Source organism: Olea europaea, unplaced genomic scaffold (genome assembly GCF_002742605.1).
Source record: "Olea europaea var. sylvestris unplaced genomic scaffold, O_europaea_v1 scaffold1019, whole genome shotgun sequence".
NCBI classification, from domain to species: domain Eukaryota; kingdom Viridiplantae; phylum Streptophyta; class Magnoliopsida; order Lamiales; family Oleaceae; genus Olea; species Olea europaea.
In genome coordinates, this window is record NW_019227515.1 from 152,408 (window position 1) to 172,125 (window position 19,718).

The 19,718-nt window shown below is 33.7% G+C and overlaps 1 protein-coding gene across 1 annotated transcript; it reads right to left on the bottom strand.

The window, feature by feature from the left end:
* Window positions 1-1,540: 1,540 nt before the first annotated feature.
* LOC111372624 (putative transcription factor bHLH086) lies at window positions 1,541-3,016 on the bottom strand. Its single transcript, XM_022995005.1, has 5 exons — window positions 2,324-3,016; window positions 2,128-2,244; window positions 1,945-2,010; window positions 1,798-1,863; window positions 1,541-1,679 (listed from the first exon to the last, which is right to left on the bottom strand). Exons 1-5 carry the CDS (start codon window positions 2,957-2,959, stop codon window positions 1,557-1,559), a joined length of 1,008 nt encoding a protein of 335 aa, XP_022850773.1. The 5' UTR covers window positions 2,960-3,016; the 3' UTR covers window positions 1,541-1,556.
* Window positions 3,017-19,718: the final 16,702 nt, after the last annotated feature.

The window sequence follows — 19,718 nt, forward strand, 5'->3', positions numbered from 1 at the left end:
CCCCCCCCCCCCCCCCCCCCCCCCCCCCTTTTGGTATTTTTAGGTAATTTTTATTTTGTTTATTTAAATTGAAATTGAAATTTAAATGTAGTTTTCAAATTTTACATCAGTATAACTAATTTTGATTGGAAATCGTCATTAGAGACGCTACAAATAATTTATAGTAAGTTAAGAATGGTAGGTCAAGAAGAAATGGTAATATAACAGTGCCAAAGTGGTAAAAATTGTGGATTGCAGCAGTCATTTAGCGTTGGAAAAATTTACTTCGCAAACTTTTATATTAAAAGAACAATTCAATACAAATGCAGATTGAAGGGAATTATGTTGATGGACTTCATTTATGTAGACTGACGATCATCAATAGTTTAGATAGAAAAAATTATTCTTAATTTCTATATCTTCAACATGTTTCCCTATGTCCAGACCAATTTATTTTTCTCCAAACCAACATGTTGAATTTTCAAAAATGTTGAGCGATCGATATGAATTCAAGACTTTTATCTATTTTGATATTATTTTCAATATTCGTTTAATTTTTAACTATTTAAGTAACGACGCAAGATTAGTAATTCCAGAATATTGTCATAAAATATTGTTTTAGTTTTTCTTTTTCTTATTATTTTGAGTATATATGCTATGTATAACGTCCATGTAAGTATCTAGTACATTCAACCAAACTATGCAGTACATTGCTTTATAATTTTAATTGCCAAGTTAATCATAATGTATTATAATATAATTAAGAAGTCAAATCCAGTTGGATTAGTACTGATAATCTTCTAATCACAGTGAATTGGCAACCTTTATGCAGCAAAAACAATTTTTAATTAATGAAATTTGTTTTTGATACTCTGGCCATATACAGATCTATTATAAACTGATAAAAGATGTTCTAAATGTAACTTTATCACTAAGTCAAAATACATTGGAATTATAAGGATTTTATTTATTTATTTATTATTATTATTATTATTTTTGTGTAAATCTTGTGTAAAATAATATTGAAAAATCTATTGCAAAATCTTGGATTTCAAATTTAGTGTGGAGGTAGCAAATCCCATTGCCCCCACCGTAGACTCACCCATGGTTAAACGAATGAAAGGTAATAAAAATTAGATAGATTCATGCTTTAAATTTAGCTTAAGATTCTATTACAAGTTAATGATAACAAGAAGAATCAAGAAAATTAATTAACAACTTCCAAAATATACAGCTGCAATTCACTCCTATCAGCCTCATGTTGATTTTGGAGCATCATATTATGGGTTTGTTTGATCTCATTTTTTGGGAGAATAGATTCTATAATAGTGATTTTTTTATTTTTTTTTTTAGATTTTTTTTTTATTTTTTTTTTGTTGAGAATATGTGATTTAAAAGTATGAAAAAGTATTTGGTTTACGTATAAAATTATTTTATTGAAAAAATATTTAGTTGAAAATAAGTTGGAAGAAAAATAAGTTTTTAAAGATCGTGGGTCAAGCAGGGGCTTTGCATATTTATTTTCTTGATTTTTCCTTTTGACATCTTCTTCTTCTTCTTCTTGAGGAACTTATGCATCATTTTGAGCTTGAATTCCTGTCTACTTGAGACGCGAGTATGGCATCAATGGCTTCTTTAACCTGAGAAAGCTCAGGAGCTTTTCCACCTTGCGCAGGCCAAAATTCATCAGTTGCCAATACCTGTAAATATCCGACTAAAGGTCTGAGAAAGGTACAGAAAATATCTATAATTGAAGCCATATTTGATTCACATATAGAATTGGGCTTTGGTAACAAGAAAATTGGCAATAAAACACACCTTCACTTGCAATTGGAGAAACTTGACATAGCTGATTGCTTTTTCCAGCATAGTAACCAAATCAACCTTCAGACGAAAATTTAAGGATAAACTATATATATTCTAAAAATTTCTAACAAATTTACACGAAGAAGAACGGATTACTACCTTGGAGCCATTGGGGACAAGATCTTGGAGTATCTTAAGCCGCTCACTGATCCGCTCTCTTCGATTCTACAATACAAACATGCTTCTAGTTAGCCTTTTAATTTCCCTTTTTGATCTTGCTTGATTTGCAGATAACTTATAATCCAGCCAAAATAAGATTAAGTACTTCAAAAAGAAGCAAACCTTGGCTGCAATACTTTGTGGATCCTTCGCAGGTGTTGACTTTGGTTTGTGCTTATTCTTTGAACCAACGCTTGAAGCAACAGTGCATTGCTTCTTATGAGCCTGCGAATTCTCTCCCTGTGAAAAGAATTAACTCAGAAATTTATGCATGCAACTCTATATTTAAAGAATTTACTGCTGAAGTTCAGTGTATTACCATAATTGGGCGTTTATTCGAGCCAGTTTCTTGCCTAGCACTCTCTTGAATTCCATTAGTATGTGTATTTGCCTCAGTATTTAGCCACCTAAATTGCCCTCCACTTCCCGGAGAGCCATAGCCGATGGCATTTAGGCTGTTGGATGTTTCTATTAGGCTGTGAGTGGGGGTGCTGCACTTGGGATTCAACTGATACTGATAATTACCGTGCAAATTGTCTTCCCATACTGAATAATCATCTTGTTGGTTACTCATTTTCAAGCCTTTGCTTTGCTCAAAAATAAGCAATGATACACCGGTTTGCATGAAATTACCATACTCAGGTTTGAAGCTAATTATTGTATGACCTTCTTCAGACAGATATGGTGCCACTAGGTACCCTAATCCATTAGAATTCGAGCTGCTAGGACTGGATACTGAAGAAGAATTGCTCATAGTAAAATTCTTTGCAAAAACGGCTACTTTTTCGCCCTCTTGGAATGCCATTTTCTGGGGCTCATCCATTCCATTGAGCTCGGCAGAAGGATTTATGGAAGAGTGAAATGATGATCCTCCAAAATTATTTCCATAATATGCAGTGGCTTGGACTGAACCCAAAGTTGAATCATGAGGCATAGGGTCCTTGGCCAGTGCCATTGAATAAGAACAGAATCGAATACAAACTACTAGCAGAGGTTTTCAGAATTTGGAAATAGAAAAATGAGGGTTTTCAACTTTTGTGGCCCTATATTAGTAGTAAGGGTTAACTAGTATATATTCGTGTTCTGACAAAGAAAAAAAGAATTGTGAATTAACTATATATAGTTGATGAACATGAAGTACATCGATCCACATTGAAGACATTAAATAAATAAATATGTCAATCACTTAAGTTTTTAAACGAGTTAGTTCAACATGATATTGGTTCAAATCTTATTGCTGTCTTAGATGAAAAAATGAGTATGGCCTCCACGTGTTTTTGAAAATATATAATTTCATTTTTTCTTCAATAATTTGAACTTTTAAATAAGCCGGTCCAACAAATTCAAGAGTTTAGAAGCAGAAAGACTCTACGGTATTATCAATTATGCATGTTAAATTAGGTCATCTAAAAGTTTAAGAATAATTCTACTCCTACAAAGTTGGTGTACAAAAGTGGAGTACCAAAATGTGTTGACAAAATTTAAACCCTTGATTTCAAATGATTTAAAAATCTGTTTTTGAAATAATTGGTATAGATTATATTTTGTAACCTAACTTTGTAGATCTTCTTTGTCATTGTAGCATAACTCAAAGTTTAAATGAGACAAGTTTGTATACTTATGGGGTTTGTTAGCTGGCAGAGTTTTTAGTAAATGGAAGAAGAGAGAGGAGAGTAGTGTAATTAGATAAAAAGGGGGAAATCAGCAAAACCTTCGGCGGTTCTTTCGCCAATGCACGTCGTCTCGGATTCCTCACCATATATCTTATATACAGTCTAGTTTGAATAGGTGTCCTTCCTTCCCAGTTTCGTACACACTTAAGAATCCATTAGCACGTGGATTCTAATCTTTTTAATTTTTATATTATATCTTACATTCGCTTGATCTATAACAGGCTCCAGCCTTGATTCTCCACTAGTACACCTATGTCTTAAATCACCTAATTAAACTTGCTTTAGAGTATCATATATACCGTATAATGTATGCCGAATATAGACGAATAAGAGACATTACATGATATGGTCATGCAGATTCAACTTTTCTAGAAAACAAGACACGATATGTGACATGTTGGACGTGTATCCCACAACGTTCAAAGAATGACAAATTTTGACATGTATCACTACATAACACACTGCTCCGAGAGAAATGCCCAAGCTTCATGGTTTGATGTAACAGTTGGAAGAGTTTGAGCTCTCCTTTAAGTTTTAATCCTCATTTTAAAAGCTCCAAAACACATTATAAATGACCGAAATTATGGTAGATTGGTAGGTTTGGACTTCTGTGTTTGTGTCTGTCTCCAATGCCCAGTCATTCATAGAGATATGAATGACAATTTTTAATCCTCATATTTTAATTTAAAGTAACGTTATTCAATTTCAGTCTATATAAAAAGTTGTATTGTTGTTGACTTGTTCAGAAAACATGGGATCCTTTTTATGCATTGAACAATATGATTGTGACTTCATTTTTACATTATACCGATACTTAAAATAATCAGGGACGGATAACATTATTTTTGAATTTAGGACACATTAACCAATACTTAACAATTTAATCTGAATAAATGTGAAACTAAAATTAACTTCCTCCCGAATTGTATCAAGTGACTTAATTGTATCAAGTGTTGGTATGAAAACCTACGTAGCAGTAACTTTCGAATACATAGAAACCCTATAATCAATAAAAACGGGCAATTTTGAGCCAAATTCCCTTTCTCAGCTTTCCTTTCGAAAGAGAATTCAGTACTTTTCGATCATGAATATTTGTACTAGTAGTTCACTGTTTAATAAATCACGAATAATAGTTCTGCATCTGTGTGTTTCCCTAGTTATTGTTGCTTATATTTTGGTAGATGGCCATAGCCACCGACATTCTTTAGTTCGGTAATCTAAGTTTTTGAATATGTTCAAAAATGATGATTAGCTAATTGGGAATAATTCAGAAACTCGATGAAGATCATATTCACATGTTTTTCCTCCTTTTTTCTTTCTCCAGACAATGCAAGATGCAATATTAATTACATGAAATCAAAGCTGGCATTGGAATTAGCGTAGTTCCTTGTCTTCAGGAGATTGTTGTGCCTTATCTTAATGAATATGGACCAGTTTTCATGCAAAGCCAGCTTCACCTTATCCTTCTGGAATATATACTAAAACATTAATTAAATATATAACAGGTATAATCTGCATTCTAAACCTCACTGATTAACGGACCTGGCTAGTTTTATTTCATAATTACCATTCAATTAAGTTGATAATAATTGATTTATTTATAATCCAAATGAGCGCATCTTTGGATGTCAGCACATAGACAACTAATATATTGTCAATTAAGTTGATTAGTAAAATAAATTTCTTTTTAATTAGAAGATCAATGAGTTTAATGTTCTAAAGTAAGTTGACCTTACTAGCAAAAGAATAATGCTATTTTTATTGTACATAATGGAGCCTGAATTCGTTCAATGTGACTCGTGTTCAGCAATAACTTAGAATATTTAAAATGTTGTAAATCCACATTTTGGGGTAAAATGTATTATTGAATCGTGATTTTTTAGAGAATGTGTGGTTAAAAAGTAAGGAATTTTTTTTGAAATACGTGTACAATCATTTTATGAAAGAATGTATGGTTGAAAATGAGACTTGAAAAAATGCATTCTCGAAAAAAAATGTTCGTTAGGAGTTATCTACTTCGAAACCTTGAATAATGACCTCATTATTATTATTTCAAAGAATTCATTTGTAAGCATACTCTTCGAATTCAATCACAAACATTAATATTACAATCGAAAGTCTAAATTCTTTTCAAGTATAGTTAAACACGAGACCTTAAACTATTAGGCTAATTGGATCTCAGGCTCGCTATTCTAGATTGATGGATAATGGACACAAAATGTCCGAATCATTTGTCTTTATTGCATTGGTCGTTTATATTGTGTCAATTATGATATTTGGGATTCTCAAATTGACATTTAGTTGCACAAAACATTCTTACCATTTTCTCCCCTGTTAAAAATCTTGTACAATGATGATTTACACTCCTATTTAAATAAACAAATATGAAAGAAAGAAAAAAGCTCAATAAAGACAAACAATAAGAACATTTTGCATCAATTACCCGGGGATTGGTAGTCCTCATCTAGTTCACTAAAGAACCGAATCGGCTCATTCATAGATTGATGCCATCGTCTATTCTAAATTCAATGTTGTGGATCTAGTTCTAGCCCATTTACACTTCCTATTTGTCACGGCATAGACCCAAGACCCACCATCCATTCCCATTTGTGAGAGTTGCTTAATTTTGATCCCTCTCTAGGTGCTGACTGCTGACAACCTATTACATGAGCAATGGTGGAAAAATCATGCTATGCGTGGCGCTGTACGCTACTAGGGGGACATGGAATAGGTGGGGGTTGGGTGTTTCGCCTGGCGACAAAATGCCCTATACGTATGGAGTAATCCATGGTGGAATAGACCTAGTTGAAAGATGCTAAACGTCCAGGGCCCATGTTGCCCTGGATATAATGAATAATTCGGACATAGTTACATCAATCGCGTTATGGTGCCAGAACTGGTTGACACGTGGTTTGACATGGTGAGGTGACTTGTTTAAAAAACAGGATGCCAAATTTAATTTGATAATAATTTGAGTTAAACCAGCCCAAAAAATATAATATGTTTCACCCCCAAATCATAACCCTTTTCATCTCAAAGTTTTCCTTCATATTGCAAAAACCATCGACTCCTCTATGCGGCACTCCTTATCTGTCTTCTCCAGCTACGAGAGAGACACTGTCGACCGCAATGGAATGCATGTCGTTGACATGTTCGACCTTTCGTTTCTGCAACATTCGTCAGCTTTTCATTGATTCTTAGCCCCCATGACCCATCTTCTCTAACCAAATCTACAAAAAACTCAGGTACATTACATATAAGTCAAAGTCAGACTAGATCCAATCACAAAGATTGCAGTTTCAAAGGTGAAATTGTAGGAGATTTGGAAGAAATTTGTAGTTGGACGTGGCCATGGTTTTTTTTTTTTAATCCAAGGTTTAAAGGAGACCCATATTCATTTAATAATCTCTTCATGTTATCGAAAATCTTGTTCTTTCAATAATCCTTTAGCGTTGGTGCAATTGTGGATGGGCTTTAAAAAAATTACTTGCTTATGAATAAGTTTTTAAAGTGAATTCTTTTATATTGGTGAAAATTTAAAATTAGTAGTGTGTGGAAAAAAATTTGTTGAAACATGTTTGGGAACAAAAAAAATCACCTGTAGACTTTATTGAAGATTAAGCTTAGCCCAAACATGCTATTGGCATGCCATCCAATGTTAGCTAAAAGAATTAGTTACACCAGTCCTTTCATATATGTAAAGTTTGAACATAGTGTTAAAACTATGCAATAAGCAAAGTATGATGGCAAGAATCAATCTAGGATTGATAGTTACCTTAGAAATGCCAAGCTTGAAAGCATACTCACTGAATCTGGGCTAAGAGATTGAGCCTATTTTTGGATGATGTTCATAAACAGTTTATTGTCGATAAAATCAAATTTTATACACGTCTTGTGAAACTCAAAATAATAAAAGTATTCATGAATCAGGTTTTCGTTTTTCCATGACTTTTGTTTTGGGTTTAGAAGAATGGTAGACAAGAGTATTTTGCTTGTATCGTTAGGTTTTCATTTGTTTATATATATGTTGTGCTTATCATCTTGTTAGGTGTTTGATTTCAACTTACCATGAGAGAAAAAATTATGGAGTCTGTCATAACAGTAGACTGAAAATGCATTTTTTTGCGGAATGCCCAGAACAATCGCCCCTGCCCATAGTGTAAACATCTTTTTTTCTGAAATGCTTTGAGATGGAGAAGAATACTAAGAACAAAGGTAGACTATTTAATATGTGTAGTGTGAAATGTGATTTTTGGGAGTGGGTCAACAAGGTAGAAATGAGTGGTGAGTCAAGTTCTGTTACCAGTACTCAAGTTTTGTTTTGCATGTTCGAAACTCGATGTCGGTTAACTGAGGAACAAGACGTGGAGATTTCTTTGAACATGACTATACTCAAAGAAAGAGCATGTAACTAAAGGGGATAAGATTGGAAATGAGCTGACCTGAGCTGAAGTAGTTTCCTTTAAATTAAATTGCAATTTCACTTATGTAAATGTATGTATTTGTAATTGAAATGAACGTTGTACTATGTTCTTCACTTATGTAAATATATGTATTTGTAGTTTGAAATCAGGAATAATATTTTGCAACTTATTGTCATCCATTGAATGCATTAGCATAAAATCATGTCGTCAACTCTTATGTATATACATTCTTTCTAATGATTCAAAGATGTAAAATAGTTATTGATGTACTTCGCCACTACATCAGGATTCCAACATTTACAAATGACCATGAATCCTCATTGAATTATAAAATAACTAAATTGTGCATAGTAGGAAATATTGAACTTTTATTCATTTGGTATCCAAACTTTACTGGTAATTTCTTAACATCATCTATGCTTTATATTGGGGAACACTATCTGAATTGTATTTTTATAGTCCTGTCTTGATCTGTAATTATCACATGGAAAGCTTGTCTATGCACACATTATAGCCATGTCCAAAATAGTCACACAAATGTATATGTATCCTCATTCGATACCAGACCACATCCAAGGAGTGTCAATTGTCCATGATACTTCACTACAACAAAAAGGGTAAAAAAAAAAAGAGTGAGGTATGTGGTGTCGAAGGTGACAACATCGAACTCCTTATATGTTTGCCTACTCCTATTATCTGCCTAGAAAATGTTTTTTAGCCGCAACCCTTCATCCAAATGCATAGGGATGTCAAACGGGATGAGCGGTTTGTCGGCTCGGCCGCTTGGCTCGTGGGCATTTGACGAGCCCGAGCCGAGCAGGAGGCTCAATCCCACGAGCCATTTTTGACGAGCCCACGAGCTTGTAAAAAAATATGTAAATTGACAAAAAATGTACAAATTTACCCAAAAAAATTAAAAAAATTACAAGCTCACCCCCGAGCTCAAGCTCGAGCCTAGCTCGCCACGAGCCCGAGCCGAGTTCATGGGTTAAAGGGCCGAGCTACTGTCATCCCTACAAATGCATAACAAAGTAGAAGCTCGAGCACCGTTCTTGCATTTTAGAAAAGTATAATTGTATTTGCTGCTGTGTCTTATTCTTCAAATTTTAAACGCCTAATTATTTCAATATAGATTTGACAATCATTTTCTATGCAAGTCATACACTCATATTCATTTGCTTGAATGATTGTAAAGTTGTAACTTTTGTGTAACAAAAATCCAGCCATGTCATTTACTTCAAGTCGTCGTTTCACACGTGCACTCAATTTTCGGTTGCATCAATATGGCCTGAACTTTGAAGGGCTAGTTTTCATGAATGTGGTCGGAATATACCGTTTTGATTATTTATATATCGCAAATATCTGAATATACATTTATCATGGCTTTACATCCACTTTGAATTGTTGCTTACGACTTCAAAGAATCGCTAGCATTTTTAACTCTTTTCCCTCCATAACTACAAACAAATGTACACTACACCAAAAATGGTCTATTGCAACATATAAAAGGCAACATTCGGTAGTTAAGTGTTGTTAAAAGGGTCTATTGCAACATTTGAATAAATGAATGTTGTAATTAGTCAATAAAATTGAGTTTTGACAACATTTTTAAAATAAATGTTGCGAAATGTATCTTTTGCAACATTTTTGGAAATTGCAAAAAGTCTACCTTTTCACAACTTTCCAAAAATGTTGCAAAAGATACCTTTCGCAATGTTTTTTAAACGTTGCAAAAGATAGACTTTTTGCAACGTTTTTTAAACGTTGTAAAAGGTAGATTTTTTACAATGCTTTTTAAATGGTGCAAAAGATAACCTACTAGGCCAACAGTCCTTTAATGGGCCTTTTTTTTGGATTGTTGGGCCTTTCAATTTAGAAGCCCAAGAGAAAAATGTTGCAGTCCTTAACTCCCAATTCAACCTCACCTCGCCATTATCCACGCTTCAGTCTCGCACCTCTGCCTCTCGTCAACTTCAACTACTACAACTAGAGGTGGGCAAAATCCAACCTAACTGATGTAGATCGAATCTACAAACACACAATACTTATAACTCAAGCCGATTGAACGCAAGAAACAAACATTTTTCTTATTTCATGAACAATAAAAAACAATAGGAGACATTTTTAGAGTCTTAAATACGAAAAGAATAGATAATCTAATAGGTCAGCAGTCCTTTAATGGGCTGGGTTACAAAGTGGGAATAACAAATACGGAAAATAATAAACTACGAAACATTAAATACCGTTTTGACCTAATAAACGAATTCAAACGGTCAAAATCCATCATACATCATGACGAAGCGGTGAGTTCATCTAGAATCATCATAAGCTTTTCAGAATGGGGTTATGGGCCCAAAACGAATACCGTATGCAAAAGTTATGCCAATTTCTTCGAACGCTGACCATCCAAGTATTCCATATACGCAAGTGTCTATTCCTCCACACAAACCTCATCACCAACCCACCAAAACTGACTGAACTGAACCAACCCGACGTTTGGGTCAATTTTTGCTTATTTTTTAAGTGTGCTCGCCCAAGCATAGATCCATTAGTTTCCTTTTTTTGTTTGGTTTAGTCCATTCATTTTTGTGAGCAGCCCGTGTCCAAATAAAATTGACCCATCTCCATTTTTTGGCCCAAACAAAATTGTAATTTGAATACTCGTTTATAATCCAAAACTCTCAAGCTCAAGCTCAAGCCTGCAATCCTGATCCATTATCCCCAAAATTCCCAAATTGAAATCCATTCCATTTTCTTTCTCGCTCGACTTCTCCTTCTTCCACTTCCAGCTCTAGTTCCAGACTTCCAGAATCCAGACTTCAACTCTTCCAGTCTTCCAGAGTTTTAGTTCCAGTCTTCCAGTTTCTCGCTTGGTTAGTTGGCTACTTGGCTTCGCATTTCGCTAAAGCGGCGGAGGCGCGGAGCCTCGAGGCTTGAGTCCCACTGGCCACTATCTCAGACTCCCAATGAGTTCAAACACCGAGTGGCCTCCTTCTATCGAGTGGCTACTGGCTGGGGCTTGGGCATTTTTGTTGTCAAAACAGTGAGTTCGAGTTTCCTTCCCTAGTGAGTTCAATTCTTTTAGTTTTTTACCCTTTACATTTACGTATTTACTTATTATAATTTTGATGGCTTGATTTTAATTGATAAATGGTCTTTTTTATTGTACGTAGGCTGTGGGGTGTACTGTAATTGAATTTTAGAGAAGTTTTTGGAAAGAGTTGGCTATTGGAAGGGAAAGGGATTAAGGGAATGGAATGGCTGATGAGGGTTAAGTGTTACTGTGTTAAAGTTCTTTAAAGAGGGTTTATAGCAAATTGAAATGGGCGAGTAGTACTGCATAACTAATGGCTGAGTGACGAGGGTTGAGTGTTACTTTGTAATTATCGCAAATTGAGTGTTACTGTGTTAAATCCAAATCTTGAAATTGGCACACCGGAAGATCTAGTACTACTAATATTGGCTCTTCCCGACAATGGACATTATCCCCTCGATAAAATGCATAGAAGAGTAAGCCAAAAATGATAAGGATTGCCTGTTTTATTTGATGGAATGGAATCCATATGCAAGTGAAAAGGATTAGGGTAGCAGTGGATAAATGAGATTGAGCATATAAACTGATCATTTTTTCCTCTCTATCTCTTTGAAGAATTTGATTGTTTAGGGACAAAAAAAAAAATGAACTGATGATTAAAAATAAGAGGAATGCTATCTCCTATCATGTATAAGTGTATGAATCTAATGGGACCAAAAAAACTTTGTGGCTTGAAATAAAGTGATATATTGCATATAACTGGTTGGACTTCAAATGGTAGGTCCATTTTAGAGGAACTTGAATTTTGCAGACTTCTTATCCATTATTACTTGTTCATGTGTTTTTGTTTCCTACATGTTACTAGTATTGGCAGAAGCTCGCAGCTGTTTTACCAGTTCTCTCCAGCTTTCCGGTCACCTACAGAATACTGTTTAAAAAATTATTTACTCATTGCACTAGACGGGATGTTGAATTTTTGTGGAGTGTAAGATAGGAATAATGTGCAATGTCTCTAGTTTATAGTACAATTTGTTGATCCCTATGACAGTATGATACTCTTAAGTACTACATAGAGAGTTTTAAAATATACGTTCTTAGAGGAACATAATATTGAAGATTTTAGGAAAGTGTGAATAGAGTCTCATACCAGTTAGACATGAGATAAGTAATGAGTATATAACATACTTCAGTGCCTGACTTTAGACATCCCCAACAACCTCACAATGGCACATAACAAAGACATCATTCTTCTTACGGATTCATGAAAAATAAAGGCAAAAGCATGAAGTTGATGTGCAGGAAAACATTAGCCCTGAATTATTTGGCTAAAAAAGGTTACAACAAGCTTTAAATGGGAGTCGAAAGGAGAAAGTGAAATACCATTTTATATACTTCCGTCTAATGACCTTATTTTTCTTAAATTACAATGTGAATTAAGAGAGTGGACTAAAAGTTCATTCTAAATTTTAACGCGAAATTCTTCTTCGTTGTCATTTGTCAACAGGCTTAATTGTCAAGTGTCAACAAGCTTAATTCCACAGACACGTAGGAAAAGCAAAAGCTTCAATACACCCTAGTAAGTAAATGTCCCCATCTCTCTAGTTATTGCCTTGCCGGCAAAATATTGAATTGAATGTTGTCGCCTATTTGTTTATGTTGCCTTGTCGGCTTAACGATTGTTGTTATTACCTTGCTGGCTTAATGAATTATTTTTGTTGCCTTATCGGCTTAATAAATTATATTTTGATCGTTTTTAGAACAATATCATTGATTGGATTATTTGACAAGGTATACATGCAAAGGCATATTTCTTTTTTGCCAAAGGAGAATTGCTTTTATACCTAAGATATATTGCGTCAATTTTCTTCTTTCTACTATTTTACCTTTGTCCTGTTAATATCTGTTAGTTGGAACTTAATCCTGCACGTCTATTTTTTGAATATTGCGATGTTCAGTGTTGGATAGTAGCTTTGCGTATAATAGACAAAGAGTGGCTACAATTATCAAGGTTATCATCTGAAATTAGATCTTATGAACCTAGTTACCAAATGAAAATAATTTCAATGTATAATGATCATAAAGATTTACTCGTAGATTTTCAAGACCATATAGCGATGGAGCACAGAATTTTGTTAAACGAGCTTGTAAAAAATCCAATTAAGAAATGATACTATGTCCTTGCGTTAAGTGTAGGAATCTAATGCATCATCATTATGATACAGTCTATGAACATTTGGTTATTAAAGGTATGGATCCTATATATACTACTTGGGTATTTCATGGAGAGCAAGTGCATCAAATCAGAATGTTGTAGAAATGCTTAAGTCGAGTAGGATGTTTAAGGATTTCTATGCACAACATGATGCAGATCATGAAAACCATCCTGATGGAAGAGATGAAGAGATTGAAAGTTTAGTTAATGATGTTGAAACTCCTTTATATCTTAGTTGCAGGGCATTTACAAATATGTCAGCTTCGATTGCAATTTTTAAACATAAAGCTTCACATGGGTTATCAGATAATGGTTTTGATGAATTTATAAATCTTGTTCGACACATGTTGCCAGAGAATAATATACTTCCAAACTCATTTTACGAGATGAAAAACTTGTCAATACATTTGATCTTGACTATGAAAAGATACATGCTTGCCTAAATGATTGTTGTCTATATAGAAAGGTGCTTAAGTATGTTGAATTATGTCCAAAATGTGATTGCTCGAGATGGAAAATTAACAAACGAACAAAAAATTTTAGAAAAATATTCGAGCAAAAGTCTTGCATTATTTTCCTATAATACTAGGATTGAAAAGGATGTTTGGAATATATGAGATGTCAACATAACTTCGATGACACTCAAATAATAAAAGTTCAGACGGTAAGATTAGACATACAGTTGATTCATTGAGTTGGGAAATGATTAATCGAAGGTGGCCAAATTTTGCATCCGATCCTCGAAATATTAGATTAGGTCTTGCTACTGATGAATTTAATCCTTTCAAAGATCTTAGCTCTAAATACAGTTGTTGGCCAATAATCTTAACTATATATAACTTGCCTCCCTTAATTTGCATGTCAAATGAAAGTTTGATGTTGAGTTTATTGATCCCAGGACTGAAACAACCAGGTAATGACATAGATGTTTATTTGGCTCTACTTGTAGATGACTTAATGTTGTTATGGAATGATGGGGTTGATATGTATGATGCTATTACAAAGTCTACATTTAACTTAAAAGCTTTTTTGATATGGACAATACATGATTTTCTTGCATTTGAAAACATCTCTGGGTGGCCCATCAAAGGAAAAATTGCATGCCCTATTTGTCGTGAGAGTACATGTTCACTATGGTTGAAATATGGTAGGAAGTTTGCGTACATGGGACATAGAAAATTCCTCGCGTTTGATCATCTGTTTCGCATGAAAATGAGCTGGTTTAATGGACATATTGAACATGGTATTAGGCCACAGATAAAAAAAAGGTGAAGAAGATTTCATTGAAGTTGATAAAATTACAAACCACTGGGGAAAAAGTGGGAAACGGAAGAGAAAGAAGAATACAACTCAATCTAATGTAACGTGAAAGAATAGGTCAATATTTTTCAATCTACCATATTGGAAGGTAATTGCTGTGATATTTCCTTCATTTTTATTCAATACTTATAATTGTGTATAGTTTTTATGACTCCATTGGCGTTTGATTTGCAGACTTTACTTGTACGTCATAATTTGGATGTGATGCATATGGAGAAGAATATTTGTGAAAGTATCATCAGTACACTTTTGGATGTCAAAGGAAAATCTAAAGATGGCATTAACTCTCGTAAAGACATGGAAGAAATGAATTTTAGGTATGATTTACATCCTCATAGTAGAGGAAATAAATTCTATCTACCAGCTGTTCCTCATACCTTATCAAAAGCAGAAAAGTAATTTTTTTGCAAAAGGCTTGCAAACTTGAGATTACCTAATGGTTATGGATCTAATATTGGAATTTGCATATCGGTAGAAGAATGTAAGATAGCTGGGTTGAAGTCTCATGATTGTCATATGTTAATGCAACAATTATTATCAGTTGCGTTGAGAGGGCTTCTACCTAAAGGACCAAGGAATTCCATTTTTAAATTAAGTTCATTTTTCAAGAAAATATGTCAAGGAATTGTAGATAGAAATAAGGTTGAACAATTAAAGGAGGACATTTCTACAACTTTATGCATGTTGGAAAGGTACTTCCCGCCTTCCTTTTTTGATGGTTCATTTAACAATCCATATTGGGAGAGAAGTTCATCTATGTGGACCAGTACAACATTGTTGGATTTACCCATTTGAGAGATAAATGAAAGTGTTTAAAGGGTCTGTTATGAATCGTACATGGCCTGAAAGGTGCATAGCTGAACGATCTATTGTTGAAGAAAATGCGAAGTTTTGTAGCAAATACACAACACAAGCATCTAAAATAGGTTTTAAGCCTGTACACAATGAAGAATACGAGACTAAGTTTCTAGTTACAGGGGTGTACAATTTCTAAAGGGAAGGCAATTATACTATCCAATGAGATGTTGAAAGTTGCTCTCGCTACGTGTTACTGAATAGTACAGAAGTTCAACCATACATAAAGTACGTTTATTAAATATCGAGTTTAATAATTTTAAGTAGTTAACCACATTTTTTGATATATTATATTCACCTTAGGATGCATATGGATGAATTGAAGAGTTTTGACAAACGACTGGAAAGAAATGAAACTTTATTGAATAAGAAGCACATTGATACTTTTTACTGTCTAGTTGGATGATAAGGTTGGAATACACATCAACAAATCAATGTCTCAAAGTTGTGCTATTTATTCTTTTATTTCTAACATTTTTAACATAATAACAGATTCAAATTCAACTATTGACGGACAAAGTTTCGAACAATTTGAAGTGGCTTGTACGTGGTCCTAGGTATCAATCCGTGTCATATACTAGTTTTGTTATAAATGGTTTTCGATTTCACACTAAAGATGCAGAAAAATCTCGCCAAAATAGTAGCGTTTTAGTTGAAGCAATGACCATATGTAGATCTAGTGCAAAAGTTAATGCACAAATAGTTGGGCAAGTTTTTTATTATGGCGTTTTGCGTGACGTTATAGTGCTTGACTATAATACGTTTCATGTTCCAATATTTAAGTGCGATTGGGTAAATATTGTCAATGGAATAAAAAAGAAAGATGGATTCACTTTGGTTAACCTTAACGAGGGACACAGACAATTTGAAAATGATCTATTCATTTTGGCAATGAGGCGAAACAAGTATTTTATTCTAGGAAAAATGAAACATCTAGTTGGTATGTAGCTTTGCAAGCGTCACAAAGAGACTTTGATGCATGGAAGAAGATACTAATTATGAGGTAACTATTCCACTAGATATATCACAGCCAATTACAAACAACCATGATGAAGACGATAATTATGCAAGGATAGATGTTGAAGGCGTACTGTATGATACGTAAAGTAGTTTGGTAACTCCCTTTTTTGTAGACAACATACTTTTTACATAATGATCAATTTTTCTAGAATATTTTGACATGAGATTTATCTATCCATTCATATTGCGATGAAATGTTGAATAACATCCATTTGTTTTGATGTTGCAGATTTTTATTCTAGCTCTAGAGAATCGTTTCAATCCGAAATACATTTTGTACGATGGACAAGGCTCGGGTAATTGTGTTTTCTTATAATACATAAGATATAAGCTAAGTTTTGAATATAATTGCGTTTATGTTTCAATGTTGTATTCTTAAAGCCAACTAAACAAACTTTGAAGAGTTCTAAATGAAGAAAAGCTTCAATTGCTAATGCAATTCGGGAGAACAGTAAGAGACTAAACAATTTCAGTGAACAAGACAATACTATAACTAGTCCAACTAATGATGAACAAACCACGTTGCCAACTACTGCAAATGCTCCGAAAAAGAAAAGAGGTCCAACACAAGTGAAGATGATTCCTGAACATAATTATCAGAAGATAAATCTAGAATTCAATCAATATGGCCAAGTTGTTGGGCAGAACTCAAAAAAAATTTCTAGCGTAGTTAGGGCCATGGTACGAGAACATGTGCCTGTTGTAATTGAAGATTGGACTTCAGCGAATGAAGAGACTAAAATGGAGCACTGGACTTTCATACAGGTAACATTTCGTAACCACCTTTTAAGATTATTACGTTGTATTTATTTCTTTCTTAATGATACCATTTTCTAAAAGCTTAAAATCATGCTTGTGCACAAATACGTCAAAGGTTCAATGTCAGTGATTGTCATTGAAGAATGACATTTCAATGTATGGGAAAGTACTGGAAGACATTCAAATCAAGACTGAGAAAATAAATTAGAACTCAAGTTGAATCATCTGTGAATAGAGCACGCACTATTACCCTTCTTAAACCAAAGAATGTCAACTATGAAGAAGTCTGGGTTAAATTTGTTGAGGATACTCTTTTTGCTGATTTTCATGTAAGTATATTTGCATGTAAAGCTTAACCCTTATTTTAATTATTGTTGTTTTGTACTTCGTTCTTTTTTTAATAGGAGAAAAGTTCTAGGTTCAGCAACATGCGAACTAATAAGAAGCTTCTCCATACTATGGGTAGAAAGGGTTATCCACGTGTGGCTTATGAAATGGTACTTCTTACGAACATATCATGTCTTTTTACTTGAATTGTCCAATTTCAATATATGTGATTACTACATTTGTACTACAGAAAAAAAGAATCCACATTTAAAAGGGTTAAGAATAGAAGTATGGAAATATGGACATCTCATAAAAGATGGAAAACCAATTAATGAAGTAGTTGCCGAAACTTTGGTACGTGTATTATACTAATGTTCAATTAAGCATAATTTGCTTTATTAGTTGTATCACTTGCTAGTATTTGATTTGAGTTCCATAAGTGCAGAAAAGGATTGAAAATTGTGCCACATCAATTTTCGATACGCCTACCAAAGATTCCATCCGTGATGATGCTATCGCTCGAGTTTTAGGTCCTGAACGTCATGGGAGAGTTAGGAGACTTGGATTTGGAGTTGTACCATCAAAGGTGGATGGACAAATACAAAGTAGTGAGAGAGTTAGAAAATTTGAAAGCCAATTATAGATTCAGGCACAAAGGGTAGGGCATTAGAAGAAAAAATGGAAGCATTTATCAGGTTTTCTCAGCAGGTTATAAGTAGTTACTTTTTATACATTTTAAGATTATATAGCTTTATATAGCCAATTACATGTATAATAACTTTTGTAATTTTTTGTATCATTATACAGAATGTGGAGGATAGGAATTCAAATGCTTTTACTCAGGTTTTCGTTTCCTATATTATTAAATGTTTGTTTAATATATATTCAGTTTGTAGCATTCTAATTTTAAAAAGAATACTTTTGCTTATTATAAATTTGTAGTCACACCAAGGAAGTGGTGTCCAGGGAAGTACTACCTCCAAGATAATGCAAGATGTCAACTGTTGTATTGATACATATTTGAGGAGGAAGAAGTCGTAGCAGAAGGGAAGATTACCACAACAGACCCAAGTGTAAAAGTGCATCACTTGCCACTCGATTGAGGAAGTCTTTATGGGTAATTTGACTCTATACAGACCCACAAATGAATTTCACACTCTTAGTGAAGCCATGGGAAGTACTATTGCTTGACCAAAGAGCAATATTAGACTTCTTGATTAAGGTATATTTTTTGAATTTGTAACATATACGTGTCCAATTTTCATTTTCTTTCCATCCCAAATAGTATTTAGTGTTGGTTGGTTAGTTGATACGTATGAAGTGGTTTCATGTAATTGGTTGGTTAGCTAGTGAGATTTGGTAGTGAGGATTAATAGGTTACTTGGCTTAATGCTTAGGTTTCATTCAATAAGTTTTTTGTTATTGAATGGTCGAAACATGATTTCATGCTGAGGCTAGAATTCTTGTAGTGGGTAATTTGTTAAAGTGTGGGCAATATGATTTTGTGCTAAACTTGAAATGCCTTTATGATTGTCTTGATTTGTCACAATTAAGTATGTCTCAATGAAAAGGAGAAGTTTTGCTATTTGAATGTTAATTTGTTATTCAGTGGTTGTTGGCTAAAAACACCTCTACGGGATTCGTTGATTGCAGGCTGAGCTTTCTCCAACGAGAAGTTTCTTTTTCAAGTAAGATTGATGCAAGGCTCGTTGGACAAAAATTGTTCCAGTTGCAATGGTATTGATCAAGTAACATGCGACGATTTTAAGTTTAAATTTCGATTTTTGTAGTTTTCTAATTACATTTTGGTAATACATGTTTGGAGACTCTTAATTTTATTTTGGAAAAGATTATGTGTTGAATATTTTATAAATTTAATGAGTACATGTTTGTTAGTTCATTATTTTGGTGGTACATGTTTGTTTGTCTTGAATGACTTATTTGATTAAAGAACATGATTTTTAGTAGTGTTTTAAGCATAGATGAAAAAATGTGAATTATATATTGCAACGTTTGTTAAACGTTGCAATCGCCTATGTATTGCAATATCTTTCCAACATTGTAATAGCCTATCTATTGGAATGTTTAAT

What these genes read in the sequence shown, in the direction of transcription:
- LOC111372624 (XM_022995005.1), bottom strand. Translation starts at nt 2,959, where the DNA reads ATGGCACTGGCCAAGGACCCTATGCCTCATGATTCAACTTTGGGTTCA. An exon ending in CACAAAGTATTGCAGCCAAG is followed by an intron (nt 2,011 to 2,127) that starts GTTTGCTTCTTT and finishes TTTGTATTGTAG; the next exon opens with AATCGAAGAGAGCGGATCAG. An exon ending in TTGTCCCCAATGGCTCCAAG is followed by an intron (nt 1,864 to 1,944) that starts GTAGTAATCCGT and finishes TTTCGTCTGAAG; the next exon opens with GTTGATTTGGTTACTATGCT.